Here is a 23,459-nt window from a genome sequence, read left to right as displayed (position 1 = left end):
GTTGTGGTCTGGGGGGAGGCCCGCGTGACTCCGCCGCAGCTCAGGCCCACGAGCTGCCCACACCCAGCAGTGCCGCAGAGCAGTTCTGTTCCCAGACCCCCGTCCCCACGAAGTGTTGCCTCTTTTCTTGTTTCAAGACTGTCATTAAGATCTTTTTACTTCTGTGGCCACGTCAGCTTCCGTAAATGACCTGTGGTTGGAAGGAGCAGTACCAGTTTCTTTGCTTTAGAGCTTTCTAAGAAGTTGAAGCATTGAAAAAGGGAAAAATGAGACGTTGGGGGATTTTTATTCTCTGGAGGGATAGGAAGTTTGTACCATAACAGAACTTCCCGTATCACCTTATCTCCTGAAGACACATCCAGAAGTTGGTTTTTGTTTTGTCTTGTTTTTTTTTAATCCCTCACAGGCCCATCAATAAATAAAGCCAAAAGTTTGGCCTCCCAAGAGCGATACAAAGGTACAGAGCGAGAGCAGCTCCTGAACTTCTAGCCTCTCGTGAGGTTTGGGGACCCTGAACTGTGTCTGTGGGTCGGTCGGTTTACCACTGGACAGTAGCTGCATCGTCAGGGCGGAGCTGGACACCAGACGGTACCAGACACCAGGCTAGAACAGCTTTCGACCTCAGGACTGCAGATCTGACGTGTGAAGCAGTATTACCAGATCGGAAGGCAACTCCAGGACGCTGAAGGGCCTTCCGGCTTCTCCAGGAACAAGACCCAGGGCAGGCAGAAGGCGACACTGGCAAGGCTGAGTGGGATCTGCTCCCTGACACTTTTTAAAGGCCAATCAATGCAATGTTTTTCTTTTGTTTGTTTGTTTTTGGAGTAAGCCATCACAACACAGGTTCTATACCATATTTTTAGTAACATTTGAGGATATTGTAGATACACTTTACTATAACATTTTGTAGTTTAAAGAGCTTTATTAATGCAATAAATTAACTTTGTACACATTTTTATATATATAAAAAAAAAAACCTAGCAAGGGATGTCAGAATGTTGTAGGCCTCATTAGAGCTTGGTCTCCAAAAACCTGTTTGAAAAAGGCAACATGTTCTTCACAATGTTCTCCTATAAAGGAAATACAGATTTCATCAGATGTGACGTGAAAAGAGGAAAACAAGAGAATGAACACTTTAGGGCTCATAGATCTGTATGGTGGGTTTTAACTTATTTTTCTTTCATAAATACTTTGTTTTCCTAAGCTTTTGAGTTGTCCTTTTTATTTGTACAGCTCACGCCAGGGCTGTTGGACACCTTCACACCCCCTAGCGAATCACCGTCTGCCTTGAGACACGAGTAGAGAAGCTTGCCTGTCCTGGTCATGCCAGCCTGCACTGTCGACTAAGCTTCCAAAAGCTGGTGGGCCTGAAGCAGAGCAGCGCATGCTCCTTCCCCACCCTTGAGAAGTGGATGCCTTAGGTTTCCTGCCTAAGACAAGGCCCTCTCCCTCTGACACCCCTTAGTCACCGTTTCCGGTCACCATTTCCTGTCTTGTCCCTGCCTCTTCAGAAAGGAGCATTCCCACCGCCCAGAATGCATTCACTGCAAGTCCCAGAGCAGAATTTAGATTCCACTGGCGTACTGAATTTCCTCTTAGCACAATCACAGAATTTTGTTTCTAAAACTAATCCAGAGTTCTTAGGAGAGCTCACCCAAAGGCTTCTCACCTCCTCCTCCAGCTTCCATCAGCACCCCGTCCTCCCATCTCCCCCCCCGCCCCCGTTCTTGTCACTGCTGCCCTGTCCTCACCTGGCGTAAAGTTAGGGTTCCCTCGCAAACGCTGGTTTCGCTGTTCAAAAAACCGAAATATAGTATAGAAAAGCATGTTGTCTTCAGTCTGCTTCGCGGCATCTAAAAATTTTCGTGCAGAAATGTTGTCGTGGCCGCCAATGCCCCGGATGAACCGTAAGGCAGCTAACACTTGGTGTTTGGAAAGCAGCACTTCGACGATCTCGTCGTTGGCTGTCGAGAGGCGCTGGAAGGGAGGGAGAAAGGTCCAGTAAGTGCCAGCTGCAGGGACAGGCTGGAATGCGGTTTAAAACGTGGCTACAGCAAGTTACCTTCAGCATATCCAGAGATAGCTGGTGGGCGGGAGGGTAGAAACTTTCTAGGGATAAGAGCAAACAAGCCTGAAAGACACATTTTCAAACTAGCTTCAGCATAAGAGGTCAGAAGGTTAAATCCTAGGTCTTTAATCACAGAGGCAGAACCCTGGGGACACATACCAAAGGCTTGGAGTCGCTGAGGACATGGTACTGCAGGAACTGATGCAGCATATAAAAGAGGTTGTGCTGGACCAGCGTCTTGATGACCAGCTCGTGTAAGTAATGCTGGGGACAGAGATGGAAAGACCGCCTGTCTCCCAACCACCCAACTACACCAGAGCAGAGGCCACGCAGGGCCAGGGCTGGAGCTATTCTAGGTGATGGGTGCATGCTTCCACCATCAGTGGAGAAGTTTCTGCCACCTGCGTGTCGACAGGACCCTTGACTGAACACCCCTCCTCCCTCCGAAGAACAAAAGGGGAAAGTCACCGAGAATTCTGGGTCTGGTGTGTGGCCCCTGCTCCTCTAATTTGGGACAACACGAGCTGATGTGAGGGTACCTGCACTGTGATCTGAAACTGGTTAAGAGAGCGAATGTATTCCATCAGCACGGCTATCACAAATTTATGAGGCATGTCCTGCGGAGGGAAAAAAAAGTCTTCAAAACCTCAAAGACTCACAAGGAGGCCACCCGCAGCCCCTCATTTACCACCACTTGTGTCCACATGAATCTGGCCCAGAGTTCCATTGCCCTCCAGAACCTCCCTGGCCAATGGTCCTGTTTTGGCCTGAGTATTAGAAGTCCAACTACCGGCACCAGGTCTCCACCCAGGACCACTCCAGTTGGTCTAGTCCCATCCTGAGTCCTACCACTGCTCAACTGACTCCCTGCAAACACAATCTTTGTGTGGGGGCTCCGTCACCTACCTTCTTCTCAGTGAACACCGACAGGACATGGGTGTACATGTCGGACTGATCAATCACAGCCTGGGTCCGCACTGGCCTTTTGAGAAGTGGGCTGCTCCGGCTCTGCCCCGCTTCCAGTGCCTACACAATACAGTGCAAATGTGACCGTTGTCTTCCAGGTAATCTCAGAAGGCTGAATCCCCAAACCCTGTGAGCCCCAGACAAGAGCGGAGGGCGAGCTTATTATTTCCTTGGACAAAGCTAGTTTTCCCGTGCAGGGACAGGGCTTAGGAGGCCCGAGTTGCTCATCTTGGAAACAGGCTAGCATTCTTGAATGGAGCTAAGAGGCCTAAGTCCATTTCCTCTTAAGACACTTTTCTGTAATTTCAAATCCTTACTTTTCTTAATCACAGGCTTTCTGGTATTTGTTAGCTAATAAAAACAGAATGGCGTGCTCCATGTTTGTTTTGTGAAGCCCTGACCCTACAGTAAGGGAACGCCACTTAGGAGACCCTGAGTTGGGATTTTTGAGAGGTACAGCAGTGTGCCCCGGTGCGGAAGCTGCGGGGGAGGGCTGACAGGCTGCACCACGCTCTTGACTAGCATGTGTTTATGAAGCCGCAGAGCCGGAGCAGGGAAGCACAGGGAAGCACAGGAAACCACTGGGGAGCAGCCCTACTGCTTCCCACGGGCTAGTACACTAGCAGCAAGGCCAGGAAGGCTCTGGAAGAGCTCAGCCCTCCTCTGCCCCCTTCGTGTCTAACAGGACAAGGACAGGCACACTCCAAGATCGCTCAGCCTTCGGCAGCCGGCGTCAGTCCTGTTACCCCGAGAAGCTAAAGGGGAGTGCAGTTCTGGGCTTCCCATGGCTTACATCCACTTCCACTTTAAGTGTTAGGGCTAATCAGATCCTTGAAGGGAAATACTTCGTTCCACTCATCCTAACAGCAGAGCAGAACCAGGCTGTAAGCCTCATTAATGTCTCTAGGCCTTCACAACCAACACTCGAAAGTGCTACGTGAAAGCACAGTGCTAATATTTAATCACTATCCCGACAGGACACTGACCCAAAGCCAGGAGAAGTCTTGCTTTTACAGCTATTACAGGCTAACAGGAAAGAAAAAAGAGGTGGCAAAATGGTTATACTTCAACTAATTAAGTCTAAGCTCTGACTTTGGCAGAAGGATGCATAAAATACTGCAAAACTGAAGCCAACTTTCTTATCCATAAGACAAGAAAGACCAAAGACCTAAGTGTAGGATCTGACACAGATCGGAAACAAAAGGTGAGAAGCTCCTGGGGGCTCAGTTCAGCATCTGCCTTCAGCTCAGGTCATGACCCCTGGGTCCTGGGATAGAGCCCCACATTGGGCTCCCTCTCTCCCCTGTCGGTGCACGCGCGATCTCTCTCTCAAAAAAAATCTTAATAAAAAAGAAACGTGAAAGCAGTAGGTGATAGCGTCAAGCTAGTGGGCCGCACGAACTCTGAACCAGCTGCTCCCCCCTGCAGCCACCCTGCCCTCCAGCACACCAGCCTCAGCAGTGTTATTCCCCCAGGACCTTGCAGCGCAATTACTTAGGACACACAGGGGTGAAGAGGATCCCTCGTCACAGCATACACACAGCGTACCATTGTGTAGCTCTGCTCAGCATCCAGGTACTTCTTATACTCGTGATTGAGTTTGTCAAAAACCGTGGCAATCACAGGTAACGTTGCTCTGTCTGACTCACTCAACACTGGAAAGAATGTGCACAGGTCAACCGAGTTTCCATCCGTTTCAGAACTTAAAACACGGGGCTGCGATAGAACTCCCCTCCAAGGGCCACCAGAGCAGACCTACCTTCCATGGGCATTTGGAGAAATGGAATCGTTTGTGGAGACCTGGAGCACAGAACTCCCTCACTGCCCTGCCTGGGCACCAGGAAAAGTCTCTACGGAGGCTTTCAGGAGAAAGTACTCCGGGCAGATATCTACGTAGTTAAGTGACTAGGAAGCTGAGAAATGTCTGCTTTCAGGTCAGGGGCGCTCCCTCAGGCGCGCCAGCTGGGTCTCAGATACTCACACATGGGACTGTCCTATTAGGTTTTCTCCCCAAGTCACTATGAGTCATTTTGATATTTCATCACCTTTCCAGGGGGTCAAATAATCCACCCTTTAGAAAGTGTGGGATGAGGCTACAGGCTGTGCACAAGGCAAAGAAATGTGGGCCGGCTTCCAAGAAAGCGGATGGGCAGCACAGGCCCAATACGAGAATCAGACTGAGGAATGGGGGGACTGGTCCACTTACTCTGCGAACAGACGGACAGGATGACCATCTTGCATTCCTTCCTCTGGAGGAGAAAGTCCATCAGTCTTCCTTTATCTGGCAAGAGGTTTACAATGGGCTGAAGCTTCACTTGGAGGTTCCAGAGGTAGCCTGGATGGAGAAGCAGCACATTTCACATGGGATGCAAATCAGAACAAAAGTCTAAAAGATGGTTCCCCTGATACAATCAGGGGGGCCTGGGGTCAGGGGAATCCTGAGGAGCACAGATACCATCTTTGTCTCACTAACCCCAGCGCAGCCTGGGACATGCAGGATGTGCCTGATGGAAGGACCGCAGCCATATTACAACTGCGTGCTCGATGGCTCCATATGACAAAGTGCCCTGCCACCCCCACCCTCCCACCCCCCGATCAGAGGGGCATCAACGGTATAACTTTCGAAACAGGGGTAACAAGGCATTATTTTTTTTAAGATTTTGAGAGAAAGAAAGAGAGTAAGCAGGGGAAGGGGCAGATGGAGAAGCAGACTCCCCACAGAGCAGGGAACCCGATGTGGGGCTCAATCCCACAACCCTGGGATCATGACCTAAGCTGAAGGCGATGCTTAACCTACTAAGCTACCCAGGTGCATGGGTGACAAGTCTTTAATGAGCTCAGAGCACTTCCGGTCCTATACCCAGCTCCTTTGTAGCCTCGAAGATTGAAAAAGACGTTAATGTGTGGTAATAACACGGGTCCTGTACTGTGGTTTCCCCAACACTGGGTCTTCAGTCAGAAGGTAACTCCAGGGGCTCCCAAGGGAATTTCATGATTCATCCATTCATCATTCCGTGACTTTCTCGAACACCCACACTGCCAGGTAGGCAAGTAGTACCTCTCTCAACTGGGGTGCCACAAGAGAATTCATCACTGCATTAAAAATGATCTCAAGGGCAGCCTGGGTTGCTCAGCGGTTTAGCGCTGCCTTCGGCCCGGGGCTGCCTTCGGCCCGGGGCATGACCCGGGATCGAGTCCCATATCAGGCTCCCTGCATGGAGCCTGCTTCTCCCTCTGCCTGTGTCTCTGCCTCTGTCTGTCTCTCATGAATAAATAAAATTTTTAAAAAAAATGATCTCAGGATCCCCTTCTCAATTCACCCACAGCTGGCCCAGAGCTAGCACCACTGCAGTTGGAGAGGAGAGAAGGGAACTCTACATGCAAGGGGTCCCACGGGCACTAGTGCTGATTCTCTCCCTGGGAATCCTCGTGGATGAGACAAGAGAATGCACGGGTGACTGAAGACCAACACAGGAAGTACACTAACAGGAAGCCACAAGTGCTAGGGGGCTACCAGGAAGAGCATCCTGGGGGGGAGGGGGACATCCCAGCACAGTGGGAGGCACGAGTGCCCTTCTGTGCACACAGGGAACAAAAAAGGTCACGGACACCTGCCGATGCGGCGGTGGGAGGTAAGGATAGGGCAGGCAGGGCCTTGCACACTATGCTATGGGGCTAGCTTTTCAGAATGGACAGAGCTGAATGGGCTAAAAGCAGGGGAATGGCCATTCCTCGTTGTTAATTTTAAAGATAACCTAGGCTCAGGATAAAATACAGAATAACAGAGAACAGAGTACAAAGTGAAAAATTATCCCATATGATGGGGTTGAAGGGAGTGGTCAACTCTCAGATTCACCTCAAAAACGTCACTGGCCACTGTGACCCAAAGCCAACAGGCACTATTGTCTAATGTGATGATCGTCCCCTCTGACCCACCTTGGCTTGCACTGATGATGATGTCAGGTTGAAAGACAATCCAGGATGAAGAATCTGCATGATATAGGAAACAGTACACCGGCAAGAGGAGAAAACGAGGGACAAACCCAGCTCTGATTAGCACTGTCCCACCCCACCCGCCCCGCATTTGCAGAGGCTACTTGGCTCCCGGGGGTGACTCCCAGGACACTCTTCAGATAGTTCACAGGTGGCGAGGCTAAGGCCTCAGGACCACTCTCAGACACCAGTACACAGGGTGACAGCTTCCGTTCTGTGCACGGCTGCAAGGCTGTTGTAAAGGATACAGAGTTTGCACGGGACAGGAGACTGGCTGGTCACAGGAGCAGGACCTACAAAGGGGAAACACACAGGTGCTCAAGGCGGTGCCATCAGAAAATCCTGCCAATACCAACGTTTAGGATGTGAAATGCAGTACTTTTTAAAGCCTTCAGTAAATGTTTATTCAACTGGAGTTAAATGAGGAAGGAGTGAATGGTCTTGTCCCACTGATAACACATAGGAGGAGGGAGGGGGAAGTGGAGAACAATCCGTGAAAATGTCCTCCCAAGAAGGGGAAAGGTAGGGTATCAAGAATTCATTCAGAGTTGTTGGTTCTTCTGTAATAACCGAAGATGACACATCATCATTTACACACTTGCAATAAGGAACTAAGAAATGTTCCTGGATGACTCAAAAATCCCCACGTAACTCACTGATACCACTTCGAATAAAAGGGTTTTGTGATTTAATTACCTAAAATAATTAGCTCAATTCTCCACTGCACAAAGCAGATCAAGGCACAGAGATCTCATCTAGGAAACAGACCCCAAAAGACCTTCCATGCCAAGGACGCACAACGACCAGCTACACGGCCCAGGCGTCAGGCGGGCAGCCCACGGTGAACCTGACACACAGCCCTGCAAACCTAAGCATCGCTCCCGGTTTTGTTCCGATTATCCAGGTACAATCAGAGCATCAGTTTTAACCAGTGGTTGGAAAAGGTGGTCATTTTGAACAGACCACCCAGAAGAGGAAAGGGCCACTGGGTCCGACAAGCTAAAGCAGAGAACACTTGCATTTGGAACCTGAGGGGGGAAGGTTTGCACGTGGGCCTCAATTCTGGCTGCCAATAATGTTGACTTAACTGCTCTCAGGGACGAGCCAGGTGTCCTTGGGTATTAAAGCCTAATGTGTAGTCAGCTCCAGAAATACTGGCTGAACAAACCAAAACCAGAAGGGGAAATGAGAGCAGCTGGCTCTTCCCTAATTCGCTGGTGTCGTCTCTCAAAACAGCCTAACAAGCTCCTCCAGACGGCACGCCCTGCCACAGCACCAGGCGGGCAACACACCAAGACACTGCGAGCCTGCACGGGGCTTACAATCTGGCAGGAAAACAAGACACAAAGCCATTAACTGTAAAAAAAAAAAAAAAAAAAAAAAAAAAAAAAAAAAAAAAAAAAAAACCTGCTTTATCAGCCTACAATCTGGAGGCCAGAGATTCCATGGACCTTTGAAGTCTTAACCTTTGCCTAGGCTATTATTTTGATCACACCTGGCATCTGATTTATTACAACTAGCCAATTAGAACCTGACCGCCTCCTAACTGGTCCCAAACAACCGACCCAGAGCAGGTTTTTAGTATCTCAAGATGCCTTTCCCTCCAATTCACCAGCAGTTACCTTCCTGCCAAGTAAGCAGCAGATAGAAGATAAACATCTGACACAATGAGAAAGATGGGGAAACAGAAAGTGCACGCACGCACGTGCGTGGTGAGAGGCTCTTAAGCAGGCTTCATACCCAGCACAGAACCTGATGCAGGGCTGGATCTCAGGACCCTGAGATCACAACTGAGCTAAAATCAAGAGTCAGCACTTAATGGAGTCGCCCAGGTGCCCACACACAATCTATTCTTTTAATGCTAACGCTATTAACCCTAGAAAAGGGAGATGCTGGAAGGAACACAGAAAGCCAAAAGACTCAATCTAACCTAAGAACTAGCTCCTTTGGGCCCCCCAGGGGACTCAGTGGTTGAGCCAAAGGCCGTGATTCCAGGATTCTGGGGTCAAGTCCCCCATCGAGCTCCCGGCGAGGAGCCTGCTTCTCCCTCTATGTCTCTGTCTCTATGTCTCTCATGAATAAATAAATCTACAAAACTTAAAAAAAAAAAAAAAAAAGACCTAGCTCCTTCCTCCCCCAGTGCTGCCAGAGTTACTTAATTCTGGCTGATCCCACAAGTCGAGGCAGGCAGACTGGAGGCGGAGCTCTTGCGAAACTCTCAGCCACAGCCTGACTGGAATCTTCCCTGACAGGTGCAAGTGCCTCCTGACTGCAGCGGGGCCCACGCCAGCAATACTATCTGACAGGGATCCCTTTTAAAAAGAAAACACTGTTACCGAAGCTCCAGATGTGAGGCTGTACACACGCATGGACACTGCTCCCATCTCCTTTAAAAGAGCTGAATGTTATGTGAGCTCTACCTTGAAATAAATTACGCTGAGAAAAGGCAAAAAGAGCCCAACAGTTTCTTCCTTCCCCGAAAGCCTGACCTCCTCTCCTCTGACTTCCTCCTCCTCCCGCCTAGGACAGGGCAGATTTCGAATAAGCAAAGCTGCACAGCCTTAAGCTCTTCCTGTGACCACCAGTGAAAAGACAATGCAGTTTTCACCAAGTAGCCATGACACAGAATGTGTGAGAAAGACCTGGAAAAGTGATCCCGGTTCACGTAACAGCCAGAAGCAACCCCGTTTCATCCCAGGATTACAAAGCAGAGGCAAATAGAAAACGGAGGACTTATTCAATCATTAATTTAAAAGATCTTTTGGCTTCAGTGAGTAATCCCGACTGAAATTTATCTACTTTTACTATGCTTTGAGTAGGCTCTGCGCCCAATGTGGCGCTGACACTCACAACCCCGAAGAGTCGTGTGCTCTACCCACCAAGCCAGCCAGGCACCCCTCCCCACTTCCCATTTTACAGCTCAGAGCAATCATTCTATCTTCTTCAAAAGAAGATTCATTTATCTTATAAAATGCCTTTCACAGCAGCACAATCTTACTAATACCATCAGTAGGGTTTTCATTAAAACAAAACAAAACCACCCCTCCGCCAAGCACATGGCCCTGGGAACCCATGTACACTCCTCATTCCAACTGCCACGCGGAGGTCCCCTTACCTGCCACGGGGATCTGATAAGGCTGAATGGAGCGCGCTGGGAGCACCGGGTGATGGAAGGTGACAGTGCCATCAAACTCTCCTCTTAACTTGATGTCAAATATCACCGAGGTCTAAAGTGGAGAGAAATAAACTTGGATGCAGAAACAGGCCATGACTGCTCAACCTGCCCCTTCCATTCTCTCGCATCCTGCTACTCCCGTCAGCCTAAGTCTGCACACACCGCACCCCTGCGGGCTGGCTCTACGTGGGGAGGAGCATGCTGTGATATCACAACACTGTGACATTGCTCCCCACGCTCACGCGGACACGTACACTCCTGGCGTTTATGACAGGGAGCCCCCGAAGTGCTCCAAGTGATTCCTGCAGATCTTTTTCATCTTAACTCACAATACCTTCTCTAATCAAGATAAGGGTGTCACCATCCTGCAGGAGGCATGGGACAAAAGTGGCTTGTCTACAACCAGATACCCAGCCAACCACATAGGAAAAAGCAGGACCCATTCTAGTCTTTCTCCTGGGCCACACAGGAGCCTCAGAATCACTGTCTCTCAGCACAATCATCCATCCTCACAAAGGAAGTACAAAGTTCACATGCTCATGTAGGACTGTGGTTCTGCAGTAAATTCCTAGCTTAGTCGATTCAACCAAATGATTGTGCCAGAGTCAAATATCCTCCGGTGCTACTTTGTGGAATAGTTTTTAATTAACTATCATCAATAGAGAGGGAAGCACTCTTTTTTTCCTGAACTGTCTAGAATACCAAACCCATTTGCATCTGGAAGACCAAAGCTTTAGCATGAAGAGCTAACTTCATGTTAGCTAACTTTCTAGTCTTTGTTCTGAATGTTTGTCGATTTTCACGACTCTTTTAAGCAACACTGGCAGACCAGACACACACACACACAGAGCTCCTACCTCTGTATCCTGATGATGAACGACCACCAGGTTATCCACCACATTCAGGGCAAACTTCCCCGTCCGAGATAACTTTAGTATGTGCGTCTTTTTACAGGCACCTTCTCTGTAGGATAACACAAAGGTCAAAAAATAGATCGACAAGCTTTAGTTCATATTTTAAAATTGGAGAAAGAGGACAGCATTAAATATACCGTGGTAGATGATATAGGACTACCTCCGCTCCTGTACTATTGGAGGTCCGAGAATGATGCCTCAAGAAGAGAACATAAAGCTGTCCGTATCTAGAGGGCAAAGAGACAAGACGTCACAGCGGGCCACTGGAAATTCCTCCATTCTAAATGCTGAATTACGAGGCCATCATCATTAATTAGGACAGATTCACTAATACAGTATTTCACAACCAACAAAAATGTTTATGTAATTAAAAAAAAAAAAGCAAAGCCAATTAGAAAGTGAAAAGAGGAACACAAAACCTAATATCGTTCAATCACAACACTTTTTTAAAAAATATCTTATTTATTCATGAGAGACACACACAGAGAGAGAGGCAGAGACACAGGCTGAGGGAGAAGCAGGCTCCCCCAAGGGAGCCCGATGTGGGACTTGATCCTGGGACTCCAGGATCATGCCCGGGGCCGAAGGCAGCCGCTCAACTCCTGAGCCACCTAGGCGTCCCTAATCACAACACTTTAAAAAGAATACAACCATGGTGTCTAAAACTACTAGAAAAAAAATATGTTATTTGTAGCTATCCTTGAATCATAAACTAAGTCTGTTTTCTTCTTCCGTAACTTTCTCTATCTTCTCTATCTTCCGTAACTTTATCTTCCTTGATAATAGGAAAATTGTCTTCATTTGTAGACCTCACGGAACCAATGCTGCTAGGTCCAGTTCCTGCGTGCATACTGCTGTTCCAGGGGCCGACACTGCGCTCAGTCTGCCACGGGGACGAGTATAAAGGCAAGGCAGTGGGTTCCTGCTGCTAGTGCGTGAGGACTGCTCTCACTCTATTTTTTAAACAAGGATGCCACTGCCTTAAAACAAGGAAGACTGCCTTAAAAAAAAAAAAAAAAAGGATTCTACCTGGTAAAAAATGTTAAACTTCAAAACCACTGTTTTAAACCAAAGAAGAATCTGAAGTAATTTAGGAACAAAATTTTGACATTTTTGAATAGGGTATATGGGGTATTCTTTTTATCAGTTTCTATTATCGCATTTAAAACTTCCATAATGAAGTACAAATTGAGATAATCTACATTTACAAGTGAAGACATAAGTACGTCTTATGTCCTACATAAGTAATTCAGTTCCATGATTGTTAGATAAAAAACTGAAACTATGTTCTTCTTTAGAACAAATGGGATATATTTTAGCAAAAAGAAAAGTCCTTGATAAGTGTGCCTGGGTGGCTCAGTCAGTTAAGCACCTGCCGTCAGCTCAGGTCATGATCTCAGGGTCCTGGGATCGAGCCCCATGTTGGGTTCCCTGCTCAGTGGGGAGTCTGCTTCTCTCTTTGCCGTTCCCTCCACTTATGCTCTCTCTCAATGGCACACTCTCTCTCTCAAATAAATAAATAAATCTTTTTAAAAATAGTCCTTGATAAGCTTCAACTACTCACAGAATAAAAAAAAAAATTTAATTCTAGAATTAAAACCCCTAAAAGATACACTGGTCCAGTGCTTTCATTTTATCAGACTAGAATGATGGGGAAAAAAACCTCCCTAAAGTCACAAAGCTAGTAAAATCAGCAAAGAATGCCATGCTGACAAAAGGTTTTCTATATTCACAAAATCTAGACACCGAGAGGGAAAGGGGCAAGTCTCTATCATGTGCTCAGAGGGCAGCTGGCCAAGGGCAGCCCTGCAGTGCTTACAATGCACTACTTCTATCACCAAAAGCAATTTCAAGAAGGAATTCTCTCAAAAGACAGACATACATGGTGGCCATCGCAATGTCTCTCTCAGAAAGGTTCAGCTTAGTTGACTTGGGCACCGCTGGCAATTCAATCTCAAACTTGGGCAGCTTCGACATCGTGCCAGCCTGTTTGGGTGATTAAAGTAATCAGGAAAAGCTGATTAAACCCCTCTGCTGCTTCAGCATTCCCTACGGAAACCACTGAGGCTGCGCACACACTGTCTTTCCATCCCTTCCAAAGTCCCACTGTGTCCTTTCCTCCCGGGGTCTGTCCCCACCCAAGGAGCCATTCTTGGAGGGGATGGGAGGGTACAGTCCACCCTCTAGCGGCCAGAAGTGGGGAGGTCATCTCCTGGAGGAACTTGACCGCCAGAAGTCATCCTAGGACGTCAGAGGAAGGGGTGGGAAGGAGCCTTTCCTAAGGAGAGGCTCGCTCTTACCCGAAAATAAAAGGGCTGCAGCACATTTCCAAGGACCGTGGTAGACAGCAGGATCACAGCACCCTCGGGGCAATACATGTACCAGTTCACATTGATATTCTGGCTCTTCAGGAGTTTCAGATTCCGTTTCTCTGGTAACACCTGAAGCAAAGTCCCAGGAACAGAATCGTTATTTTAAAACAGTAAAATGGAAAGACAATGGACAGTAAGTGAAGAAAACAATAAAAAGCGGGGCGCCTGGGTGGCTCAGTCACTCAGGTCCTGATCTCAGGGCCTTGAGCTCCACGCTCAGTTGGGAGTCGGCTTCTCCCTCTCCCTCTGGCCCCCACTCCCACTCAATATCTCTCTCTCTCTCTCAAATAAATAAATAATGGGCAGCCTGGGTGGCTCAGTGGTTTAGCGCCACCTTTGGCCCAGGGCATGATCCTGGAGTCCCGGGATTGAGTCCCACGTTGGGCTCCCTCCATGGAGCCTGCTTCTCCTCTGCCTGTGTCTCTGCCTCTCTCTCTTTCCCTGTGTCTCTCATGAATGAATGAATGAATGAATGAATAAATAAATAAATAAATATTTTTTAAAAATTAAATTTAATTTAAAAAGCAGGAAAAAAAATCACTAAATAAAACTGAAAATTTTGATATGGTGCTCTGGACTTTAGAAATCTTGGCTCACGTACTCTCACCGCAACCCTGACGTGTGGGCACCACAGACACCCGAGCAAGGAGAAAACAAAGGCTCAGACACCAGTTACTGCAGGTACAGCCCAGGCTGGCCAGTTCCCCGCACTGTCGGGCACCATCCACCAAAGAGAGGGAGCAGCCCTGCCCTGGAAGCCTCGCACTGGATGAGCCACCACCAGCCTGCAGTACCTGCCTTCCTCCTGGCCTCCATCCTGACCCCAGTTAGTACCGAGCCTGGAAGCAGCCCCTGTAGCTAATGATCATATTCATGAGACGCCGCATACAAACCTAGTATTTTCTAGTCAGGTCTTAAATATACTGTAAATATTCTGATCCATTAAGGATCCTGGAGTGGAGCCCCAAGACATTAAATGCTCACAGAACTCTGTGCTGATGGAGGTCAGGGTCTGGAGGAAAAGGTTATCTTGACAATTGGGATAAAAAAATAAGGAGTCCTCCTTAACTCATTTCTTGAAGAGTTGAAGACCACCTAGGTGCCGTAAATGTATGCTTTTCCACTACAGAGGACAGAAAGCCGTATGACTGCCACCGAAGGAACCCTTCAATGAAGCAAGTGATCCTTCCCACACTACCATACATACAAAACTCTCTGTGTGGAAGACATTTGTGCAGTTTCTGATGGTCATTACAAAGATTTTGATGACAGCCCCACAGCACAACGTGGGGCATTAACATCTCACATTTTGCTTACACTAGTGTATTTTCTCCATCCATACATTCTAAATTATACTGCTTTCATTGGGTCAACAAAATTAAACCCTGAGAGGATCCTAACAACACTCTCTAGATAGGCTCCGCCGAGCATTCTCAGATGCATTTCTCAAGGTCAGACAGTTGGAACGCACTACGAGATGATAAGGCAGGTATAAAGTTAAGTCAACAGAGTGAAAAGAAATGGGAAATATTTGCAAACCATTTATCTGATAAAGGGTTACTATCCAGAATATATGTCTATGGACTGATAATATGCAGTTCTGGCAAAACCATGGAAAATGGAGATTCCTACATTGAAAGCAAAAGTGCAGGAGTGCCTGGCTGGCTCAGGCAGAAGAGCGAGCCACTCTTGATCTCGGGGGTGTGAGTTCAAGCCCCACGGTGGGTGTGGAGTCTATTTGAAATAAAGATCTTTTTTAAATTATTTTTTAATTTATTTTTTTAAAGACTTTTTTCTTTTAAAAAAAAAAAGGGACACCTGGTTGGCTCGGCGGCTGAGTGTCTACCTTCGGCTCAGGGCATGATCCTGGAGTTCTGGGATCGAGTCCCACATCGGGCTGCCTGCAGGGAGCCCACCTGCTTCTCCCTCTGCCTATGTCTCTCATGAATAAATAAATAAGTCTTTAAGAAAATAAAAAAAAAGAAAAGAAAGATCTTATTTATTCATGAGAGATACAGAGAGAGAGAAAGAGACATAGGCAGAGGGAAAAGCAGGCTTCATGCAGGGGAGAAAGAGAAAAAGAGAGAGAAAGAAAGAGAAAGGAAGAGAGAGAGAGAAAGAAGGAAAGAAAGAAAGAAGGAAGGAAGGAAGGAAAGGAAAGAAAGGAAAGGAAGGAAAAGGAAGAAAGAAAAGAAAAGAAAAAAAGAAAAGAAAAGAAAAGAAAAGAAAAGAAAAGAAAGAAAAGAAAAGAAAAGAAAAGAAAAGAAAAGAAAAGAAAAGAAAAGAAAAGAAAAGAAAAGAAAAGAAAAGTATCTGTTCAGCTTTTTGGATGTTCATGCCTATGCTGTAATTCTAAGAACTGCTTCACTCAAGAACATACAGAAATGTTTGCAAGCATGTTCACTGAATTGTTTTAAAATCACAAAAACATGAAAACAAGTCAGAGGTTCAGCAACAAGGAATAAGTTAAACTGTAATATACTCACACAACAGAATACTATTTAGTGAGAATAAAATATGGACAAGTGCACCTGGCTAGCTCAGTGTGCAGGGAGCATATGACTCTTGATCTCAAGGTTGTGAGTTCAAGCCCTATGTTGGGTGTAGAAATTACTTAAATAAATAAAACTTTTAAAAAATTTTTAAAAAAAGAAATTATGGACAAATGTCCAAGACATACTGCTATGCAAGGACGCCTGGGTGGCTCAGTGGTTGAGCATCTGCCTTCGGCTCAGGGCATGATCCCAGTGTCTTGGGATCGAGTCCAACATCGGGCTCCCAGTGAGGAGCCTGCTTCTCCCTCTGCCTATGTCTCTGCCTTTCTCTCTCTCTCCCCGTGTCTCTCATAAATAAATAAATAATCTTAAAAAAAAAAAGACATACTGCTATGTAAAAAAAGCCAGCCAAAAAGTTTATATACAACATTCCTGTTTTTGTAAAAAGAAAAAAAAAAAGTTTGTACGTATGTAGGAAAATTAAGAATTATGTACTAAACTGTTCACATTAGTTATTTCTAGGGATTATGGGGGGACTTTTACCTTCCATATATCCCTCCAATGTTTAGTTGTTTTATAAAAAAGCATGTATTTCTTATAATTAGAAAAAAAATAAAAACCTAAGCAAGAGACTAAAACTCTAGAATCTCAAAGTATCTATTTAGTATGGAATTCAAAAGGCTGCCAAACTGCCATCACGGACTTTTCTCCCACAAACATAAATGATCAACATACTACCTGGTAAAATTCAATTCCTTGATCTGTTATGAAGACAATTTCAGTAGAACTGGTCCAACAGAATCCTAATATGTTGGCATTCTTGGTCTGAAAAGAATTTAAAAAAATTTTAATTAAAAAAGATATTGGTGATCCCTGGGTGGCGCAGCGGTTTGGCGCTTGCCTTTGGCCCAGGGCGCGATCTCGGAGACCCGAGATCGAATCCCATGTTGGGCTCCCGGTGTATGGAGCCTGCTTCTTCTCCCTCTGCCTCTCTCTCTCTCTCTCTCTCTGTGTGACTATCATAAATAAATTTTAAAAATTTTTAAAAATGTTTAAAAAAGATATTGGGGGGCACCTGGGTGACTCAGTCAGTTAAGCATCTGCCTTCAGCTCAGGTCATGATCACAGGGTCCTGGAACTGAGCTCCATGTCAGGCCCCCTGCTCAGCGGTGAGCTTGCTTCTCCCTCTCCCTCTGCCTGCTGCTCCGCCTGTTTGTGTGCACATGCTCACTCTGTCAAATGAGTCTTTCAAAAGCATAAAACATTCTATATCTATCACTCTTTACTAAAAGTTACCTGGATTTGATTACTTAATAACAATCAAACTTTTAAATACAATGTTCCCAGATTTCCATCTGGAACATCTCACTGAACACCTGACTCTGATTCTTTCTGCTCAAGAACGAGGGAAAAGCCTAAATTTCGGAGAAAAGTAACTGATCAGCCCTCAGGGATACCAAGTTCCCCTTTAAGGAATCAAAGGTTGGCTGACTTTCTCTTAGTTGGCCATATCATAAAAACAGGCATTATAAAAGCATAAAGGCCCAAAGGTTCTCAGTGAATGCTTACCATCCCAGGACTAGGGCCGGGAGCCCCCATGTCTGCCTTACCCAGTGTGCAGCAGCACCCCGCGCCCGAGGGCACACGGGGCTGTGACAGGGGCTCTGCTGCGCACACAGGGTCAGGAGGTCTGTGCAGGGCTCAGTTCCTGGGCCAATGGGCCTTTCCTCCTCCCAGAGCCACCCCAAACTCCATTTACCACAACAATGACAACGCTGCTAAAAGCCATACTCAGCCTCTAGCACCTTCTGCCTGTTTCCGGGGTGCCACACTGCCGCTTAAAGCTGAGTTCATTAGACCCAGCAAATCTAATTAAAACAGATTAGCATCTACATTTAGGGAACGAAACTCGAAGGACACAAGGACAACAGATCAAGAAAAGCATTCATTGTTGGGAGAAGGGGGAAAAAACTCTTCCTAAAACCCCCAAAGAGGCTTTTGTGAAAGGAACCCAGGATCTGACCCAGAGGCACAGCCAGCTCAGGAGGAAGGGCTGACAATGCCCAGTGCTGAACGTCTTGACACCCATTTAATCCTCCTGCTTCCATCTTGTCGAAGAAACAGGCTTTAAACACTTTTAAACTAGTCCAGAGTTACAGAGCCCATGAGCAGCAGGTCTCAGCATAAAGCAGGGCCGGCCTCCACGTGTGTGCTGCCCATGACCCCGCCACACGACCAGCACAGGGAAATGGCCTGCATCCGGGAAAGGATCTGGGTCCATACCTTGCACTCTTGAGTGTATTCCAGCTGAGAACTATCCGGGATAAAGTTAGAAAAATCCTGAAAAGTAAAAAAAAAAAAAAAAGAAAAAAAAAAAGAAAGAAAGAAAAAAAGAAAGAAATTTAGAACAAGTAGCAGCATACTGCCAACCTACATTGGCAGACAACAAAAGACACATTTAAAAAGTGATCAGGGCAGCCCGGGTGGCTCAGCGGTTTAGTGCCACCTTCAGCCCAGGGCCTGATCCTAGAGACCCGGGATCAAGTCCCACATCAGTCTCCCTGCATGGAGCCTGCTTCTCCCTCTGCCTGTGTCCCTGCCTCTCTCTCTCTCTCTCTCTCTCTCTCTCTCTCATGAATAAATAAAATCTTAAAAAAATAAAAATATAAATAAATAAATAATTTTTAAAAAGTGATCAGAATAAAACTGATAAAAGACCAAAGAACTAAAAGGACCAATGTGGACAACCTGCCTTATAACACAATTAAAAAAAAGTTAATCCAAATACTCAGAGTTTAGAAACTGATACTGAAAATCAACTGATTTCAGGGAAATGCATTGCTGCATCTTATAAGAAGCTTTTGGTTTGGGGGGGGAGGGGAGGATCCCTGGGTGGCTCAGCGTTTTAGAGCCTGCCCTCGGCTCAGAGTGTGATCCTGGAGACCCGGGATGGAGTCCCACCTCCGGCTCTCCTGCAAGGAGCCTGCTTCTCCCTCTGCCTGTCTCTCTGCCTCTCTCTCTCTCTGTCTCTCATCAATAAATAAATTAAATCTTTAAAGAAAAAAAAAGCTTTCCAAAACTTTTAGCAGTGAATACTGACAAAAAGAAATCAGATTCTGCCTCTTTCCAATAGCTTTCACTCCATTTTACAAATGACGATGAATACTTATGAAGGCGAAAAGTGCTCCAGCTCCGAACATCTACTCCTAGTGGGTCAAGCATTCAAAGATGCAAGAAGTGAATAAATGGAGCTATTCCGGGAAAGGTAATTCACAAAGTTGCCAAAAATACACCTCACATAATCTATGCTGCTAGTTATCAATCAATACAAAAGACAGGCCTGAGGTTCCAAATTACTTAAAAAAAAATTAAGTCAAAAATGACAAACTAAGGTCCTAAGTATTTATCCCTTGAAAGTGTTTCTCCAAAAATTCCCAAGGCTCAAATACAATACAACATAACTATAACTTTCATGGCTTTAAAATAATAAGAGTTTCCTTTAACACTGTTTTTTTTCCCTTCTAAATGTACTTTAATGTGCTTTTCTTTATGTTATATTTAAAGCTATACTTAAACTGGCTCTGGCTCAGTTGGAAGGGCATTTGACTCTTGATCTCGCGGTCATGGATTTGAGCCCCACACTGGGTATAGAGATTGCTTAAATAAGTAAACCTTGAAATAAGTAAATAAAGATATGTCTTACCACAGTCTTTGAGGTCCTTTGAACAGCCAATATCTTATTTTCCAAGGAAAACTTAATGCACTTCACTTCTCCTTTGTCTTCCATTCTTTAGGGAGGAAAAAAGTAAGTTCTGAGTTAAAGTTAATAACTGAATTCCAGCATCTAGCATTTTGTGAGGAAAAGACATGTTAAATACTCAGGAAGGAGCAAATCTTAGCTGAAACTCATGTTTCTAAAAATAACAGGACTTCTTTTCAAACAACAAATCCAACCGGCAACAAATTGCTGATGAAATTTACAGTTTTGTGGCTAACAAATGACTGGTGAATTAAGGACAGGTGCATTTTCCCTTGAGAATCATCTTAGCCATAAATAAGTAAGACCCACACAGCAACCTTCTCCAGAAACTACCAGCTGTCCTTCCCCATCGCCTCACAGCAGAGCATATGAAGGAGAGTAGTCAAACAGACGTTATAAAGGGTATTCAAGGGATAGACTTCAAAGCATTACAAGCAAACTTTTGACTGTGGTGATGGTTAACATTTGTCAAAACTCAACTGTATGTGTTAAATATAGGCAGTTAATCCTACCACAATAAAATTGTTAAAAATACACAAAATTGCTAAAATAAAACTTTTGCCCATAAAATTAAAATTTAAAAGAGGATAAATTCAGTATCTTCTTCCTTAAACCCTACTAAGCCCCCAAATCTGGACCATCTCAGGCTCACCTCATTTTCCATACCCAAAGGACCATCAAGATCTACCCCAGGCCTTCCTAAGCACCCAAGTGCCTATGTGGTACCAGTCTACTCTGCCTTCGGTCTGGTCTTTAGTGTGCCTGGGTTTGGACTATTGCAATCATCGCTCAGTGGTACCCCCGACTTTGATATGCTCCCAACTAATGAAGCTTCAATGCTGTGAGCACCATGATCTTTCCAAGCCCTTGTAAGATCACACCATGCCCATCTTACAAATTTTCAATAAGGAGAAAAAGCCCTCTTAAATAAAAATTAAAAAAAAAAAAGAACAAAAAGCCCTCCCTATTTCTTTTTCTTTTTTAATTATTTATTTATTTATAATAGTCACATAGAGAGAGAGAGAGGCAGAGACACAGGCAGAGGGAGAAGCAGGCTCCATGCACCTGGAGCCCGATGTGGGATTCGATCCCGGGTCTCCAGGATCGTGCCCCGGGCCAAAGGCAGGCGCCAAACCGCTGCGCCACCCAGGGATCCCTCCTCCCTCTTTCCATAGCAGAATACATAAGGTTGAAGGTGACTCTTGCCAGTGGCAAACCATCACCACCTCCCCTTCCCTACAAGGACATCTGATCTCAATTACACAGACCTGAATTCCCCAAACACCATGCTTGCTTGCCTTTACACTTGATGTTCCCTCCATCTCAAAGGCCTCCTCTCTTCCCCATGCAGAATCATCCCATTCAAGCTTAAAAGTTTTCCTTAAAGGCTCCATCCTGAGGCCTTCCCCATCCAGGGCAGTGGTCTCCCCCCACCTACCCCAAGACAAATGTCTCATCTCTTTTGTGTGCTCAAATTCTAGCAGAGTGCTATTACAGCACTTTTCACAATCAACAGAATGTGTCCACACACTTGTCTCCCACGCTCAAGTTATGATTTCTGCAAAAGGCGCCAGTCAGATTCAAAATGTTCACATGCCCGGCGCCTAGCACAGCAGCTACAATTGGCATTTGCTGAACAAATGATGAGTGATTCATTTCCTACTTCAAAAAACTGCTTCCTATTAGCACAGGCCACCTGCGAAAAATTTAAGTCACTACTGAACTGAGGGCCCACGTTGTACTTTCCTCTTCTGTAATCACAGGAGTTAAAGACCAGATAACTTATCAACCGAATCGAGATACTTCCGAAAGTGAAAGGAAGTGCTGTTCATAATTCTACTGGTTCAACTTGCACAGACTGGGACGTCCAGTTGCCTTTAGTGGAAGATGGAGTTTTCTTAATATACATTACTATATAGGCAGCACTAACCAGGAATCTCCTCCTACCATACACCCTGAAAAGACCTGGGCCAGATGAGGAAATGAAGGCCCTTCCCAGGTCAAGATGCTGGAAATGGGCACATCAACCAACTCACTTGCTAATTTCAGGTGCCAGGAAGTGGGTTCCCCATGTTGGAGCCTTTGACTCCCCAGCTACACACTTCACTCTGACAGCAGGTACCTGTGTGCGCCACCAGCACTCAGAGCAGGTGTCTGCTTCCCTAACACGCAGGGATTTGCCTGTGTGTGTACACTTCAGACCCTTTTACAGCCAGAGGGCAAACTTTTAAGAACCAACTTCTGAACGCATCATTTTGCTCACAAGTGACAATTATTCTGTGAATGTTAATAGTTACCGGAATGAGATGGGATTCCTGTCTTCTGGGCCTTTAACCACCACGCCCGTAGCTCCACCTGACCGAACTGCAAAGACCTGGGAGGGCAAAGCAGCAACGTTAACTGAACTTTGAAAGACTTTAGACACATCCCCCAGCCTACAAGTGATTGTCTCCACTACACCCCGCTCCTGGCTCAGCTGAACTCACGTTCAATCTGCAGACGCTCGATGCTCACATCAACTTGAAAGGGCAAGAGCGCGGGGACCAAAGAAAGGTCACAGCACTGCGAGCGCAGCCCAGCGTGGAGACCCAGCGTGGAGACCCGGCCCGGGTCCCCTGCGGCCACACGTGTTAATCCGCCCGGCGCAGGCGCCCCTGGGGCGCTTGAGCACACCCGGCTGCCCCTCACACCGCTTCTCCCCCCCCCTCCAAAACTCCGAGAACAAGGGCAATCTCAACGTCGGCATCCTCGACTGCAGGGGTGACCGGGGGCGGACGCAGACAACAAAGGCGCCCGGCAAGGGCCGGCGGGCCAACGGCTGACCCCACGGGCGCCGATACCGACGGCGAGACGGCCAAGTGAGCTGAGACGGGGAGGGCGCCGCAGGAGGAGGCACAGCCTCGGGGTCCTCCCAGCTGTCACTCTGGAGAGGAAAGCCCGCCCGGCGGCCCCGGGTCCCTCCGCCCACCCCGCACCCCGCACCGGGAGGGGAGGCCCCAGGCCCGGCCCCCCACCCCACCCCACCCCCGGGTCCCCACGTGGGAGCGCGCGGGACGCCCCTGGGGCGCCGGGGACGGCGGGCGGGGCGCGCCCGGCCGCGCGGGCGAGGAGGGCGCGGGCGGCCCGGACCTGCTTGTTGGCCTCATCGAAGAAGACGCAGTTGACCGGGTTCGCCTTCTCGAAGTGCACCGGCCGGTCGCACAGCTCCAGGTAGTAGTCCTCCTCGCCCATAGCGGGCGCCGCCGCTGCGGCGGGGAGTCCCGGGGCGGCCGCCAGCGTGGAGCGGGGCGAGCGGCGCCCGGCACGGGGAGGCGGGGAGGCGGCGGCGGCTGCGGGGCGGCGGCGGCGATCCGAACGGGCCCGGAGGCCGCTTCCTGGTGCCACGCCCCCACCCGGTCCGGCACGTGACCCGCCGGTCTTCGCGCTTAAAGGGGCGACGGCCGCCGGGCGGCGGTGGGGCCCAGCGAGCGCGCCCGCGCCCGCGCCCGTGCCCTGCGCGGCGCCAGAGGCTCCTCCCCTTTCCTGGAGGGCGGAGCCCGGCGCGGCTCGCGGGGCGGGGGCGGGGGCCGGTGTTGGCGGCGCCTCTCCGGCCTGCGCTTCCTTCCCCCCGGCGGGTGCGGGTCTCGGCTCCCAGGGCGTCCCGGCGCCCCCCGGGCAGGGCTGCCCCTGAAGGCTCCCCGGGGCTCTCGGGAGGGTTTGCTGCGCCTGCCTCTGGG

At 47.6% G+C, this 23,459-nt stretch overlaps 2 protein-coding genes across 4 annotated transcripts in view; one reads left to right on the top strand and one right to left on the bottom strand.

The window, feature by feature from the left end:
* The window catches only part of NPC1 (NPC intracellular cholesterol transporter 1), a 53,066-nt gene extending 51,863 nt beyond the window's left edge, over positions 1-1,203 (top strand). For both annotated transcript variants that reach the window (XM_026006527.2, XM_072735093.1), the window contains exon 25: positions 407-1,203. In XM_026006527.2, the coding sequence (XP_025862312.1) occupies positions 407-489 (83 nt within the window). In that variant the 3' untranslated portion in view covers positions 490-1,203. The remainder of the gene's footprint in view (positions 1-406) is intronic.
* RMC1 (regulator of MON1-CCZ1) lies at positions 903-23,233 on the bottom strand. Of its 2 annotated transcripts, none has more exons than XM_072735094.1 (20): positions 22,873-23,233; positions 22,041-22,117; positions 19,687-19,771; positions 18,267-18,323; positions 16,722-16,808; positions 13,417-13,557; positions 12,999-13,102; positions 11,254-11,343; positions 11,060-11,165; positions 10,143-10,254; positions 7,276-7,320; positions 6,971-7,024; positions 5,241-5,369; positions 4,583-4,689; positions 2,975-3,094; positions 2,608-2,685; positions 2,228-2,332; positions 2,063-2,131; positions 1,752-1,977; positions 903-1,070 (listed from the first exon to the last, which is right to left on the bottom strand). In XM_072735094.1, the coding sequence occupies exons 1-20, from the start codon at positions 22,972-22,974 to the stop codon at positions 991-993; spliced, it is 1,974 nt and encodes a 657-aa protein (XP_072591195.1). In that variant the 5' UTR covers positions 22,975-23,233; the 3' UTR covers positions 903-990. The 2 variants fall into 2 exon arrangements, with proteins under 2 accessions (XP_072591195.1, XP_072591196.1); XM_072735095.1 differs by lacking the exon at positions 22,873-23,233 and adding an exon at positions 22,230-22,742.
* Positions 23,234-23,459: the final 226 nt, after the last annotated feature.

Source organism: Vulpes vulpes, chromosome 13 (assembly GCF_048418805.1).
Source record: "Vulpes vulpes isolate BD-2025 chromosome 13, VulVul3, whole genome shotgun sequence".
Lineage (NCBI taxonomy): Eukaryota > Metazoa > Chordata > Mammalia > Carnivora > Canidae > Vulpes > Vulpes vulpes.
Note: the sequence above shows the minus strand (reverse complement) of the source record. Positions and strands in the feature narration are given on the sequence as shown.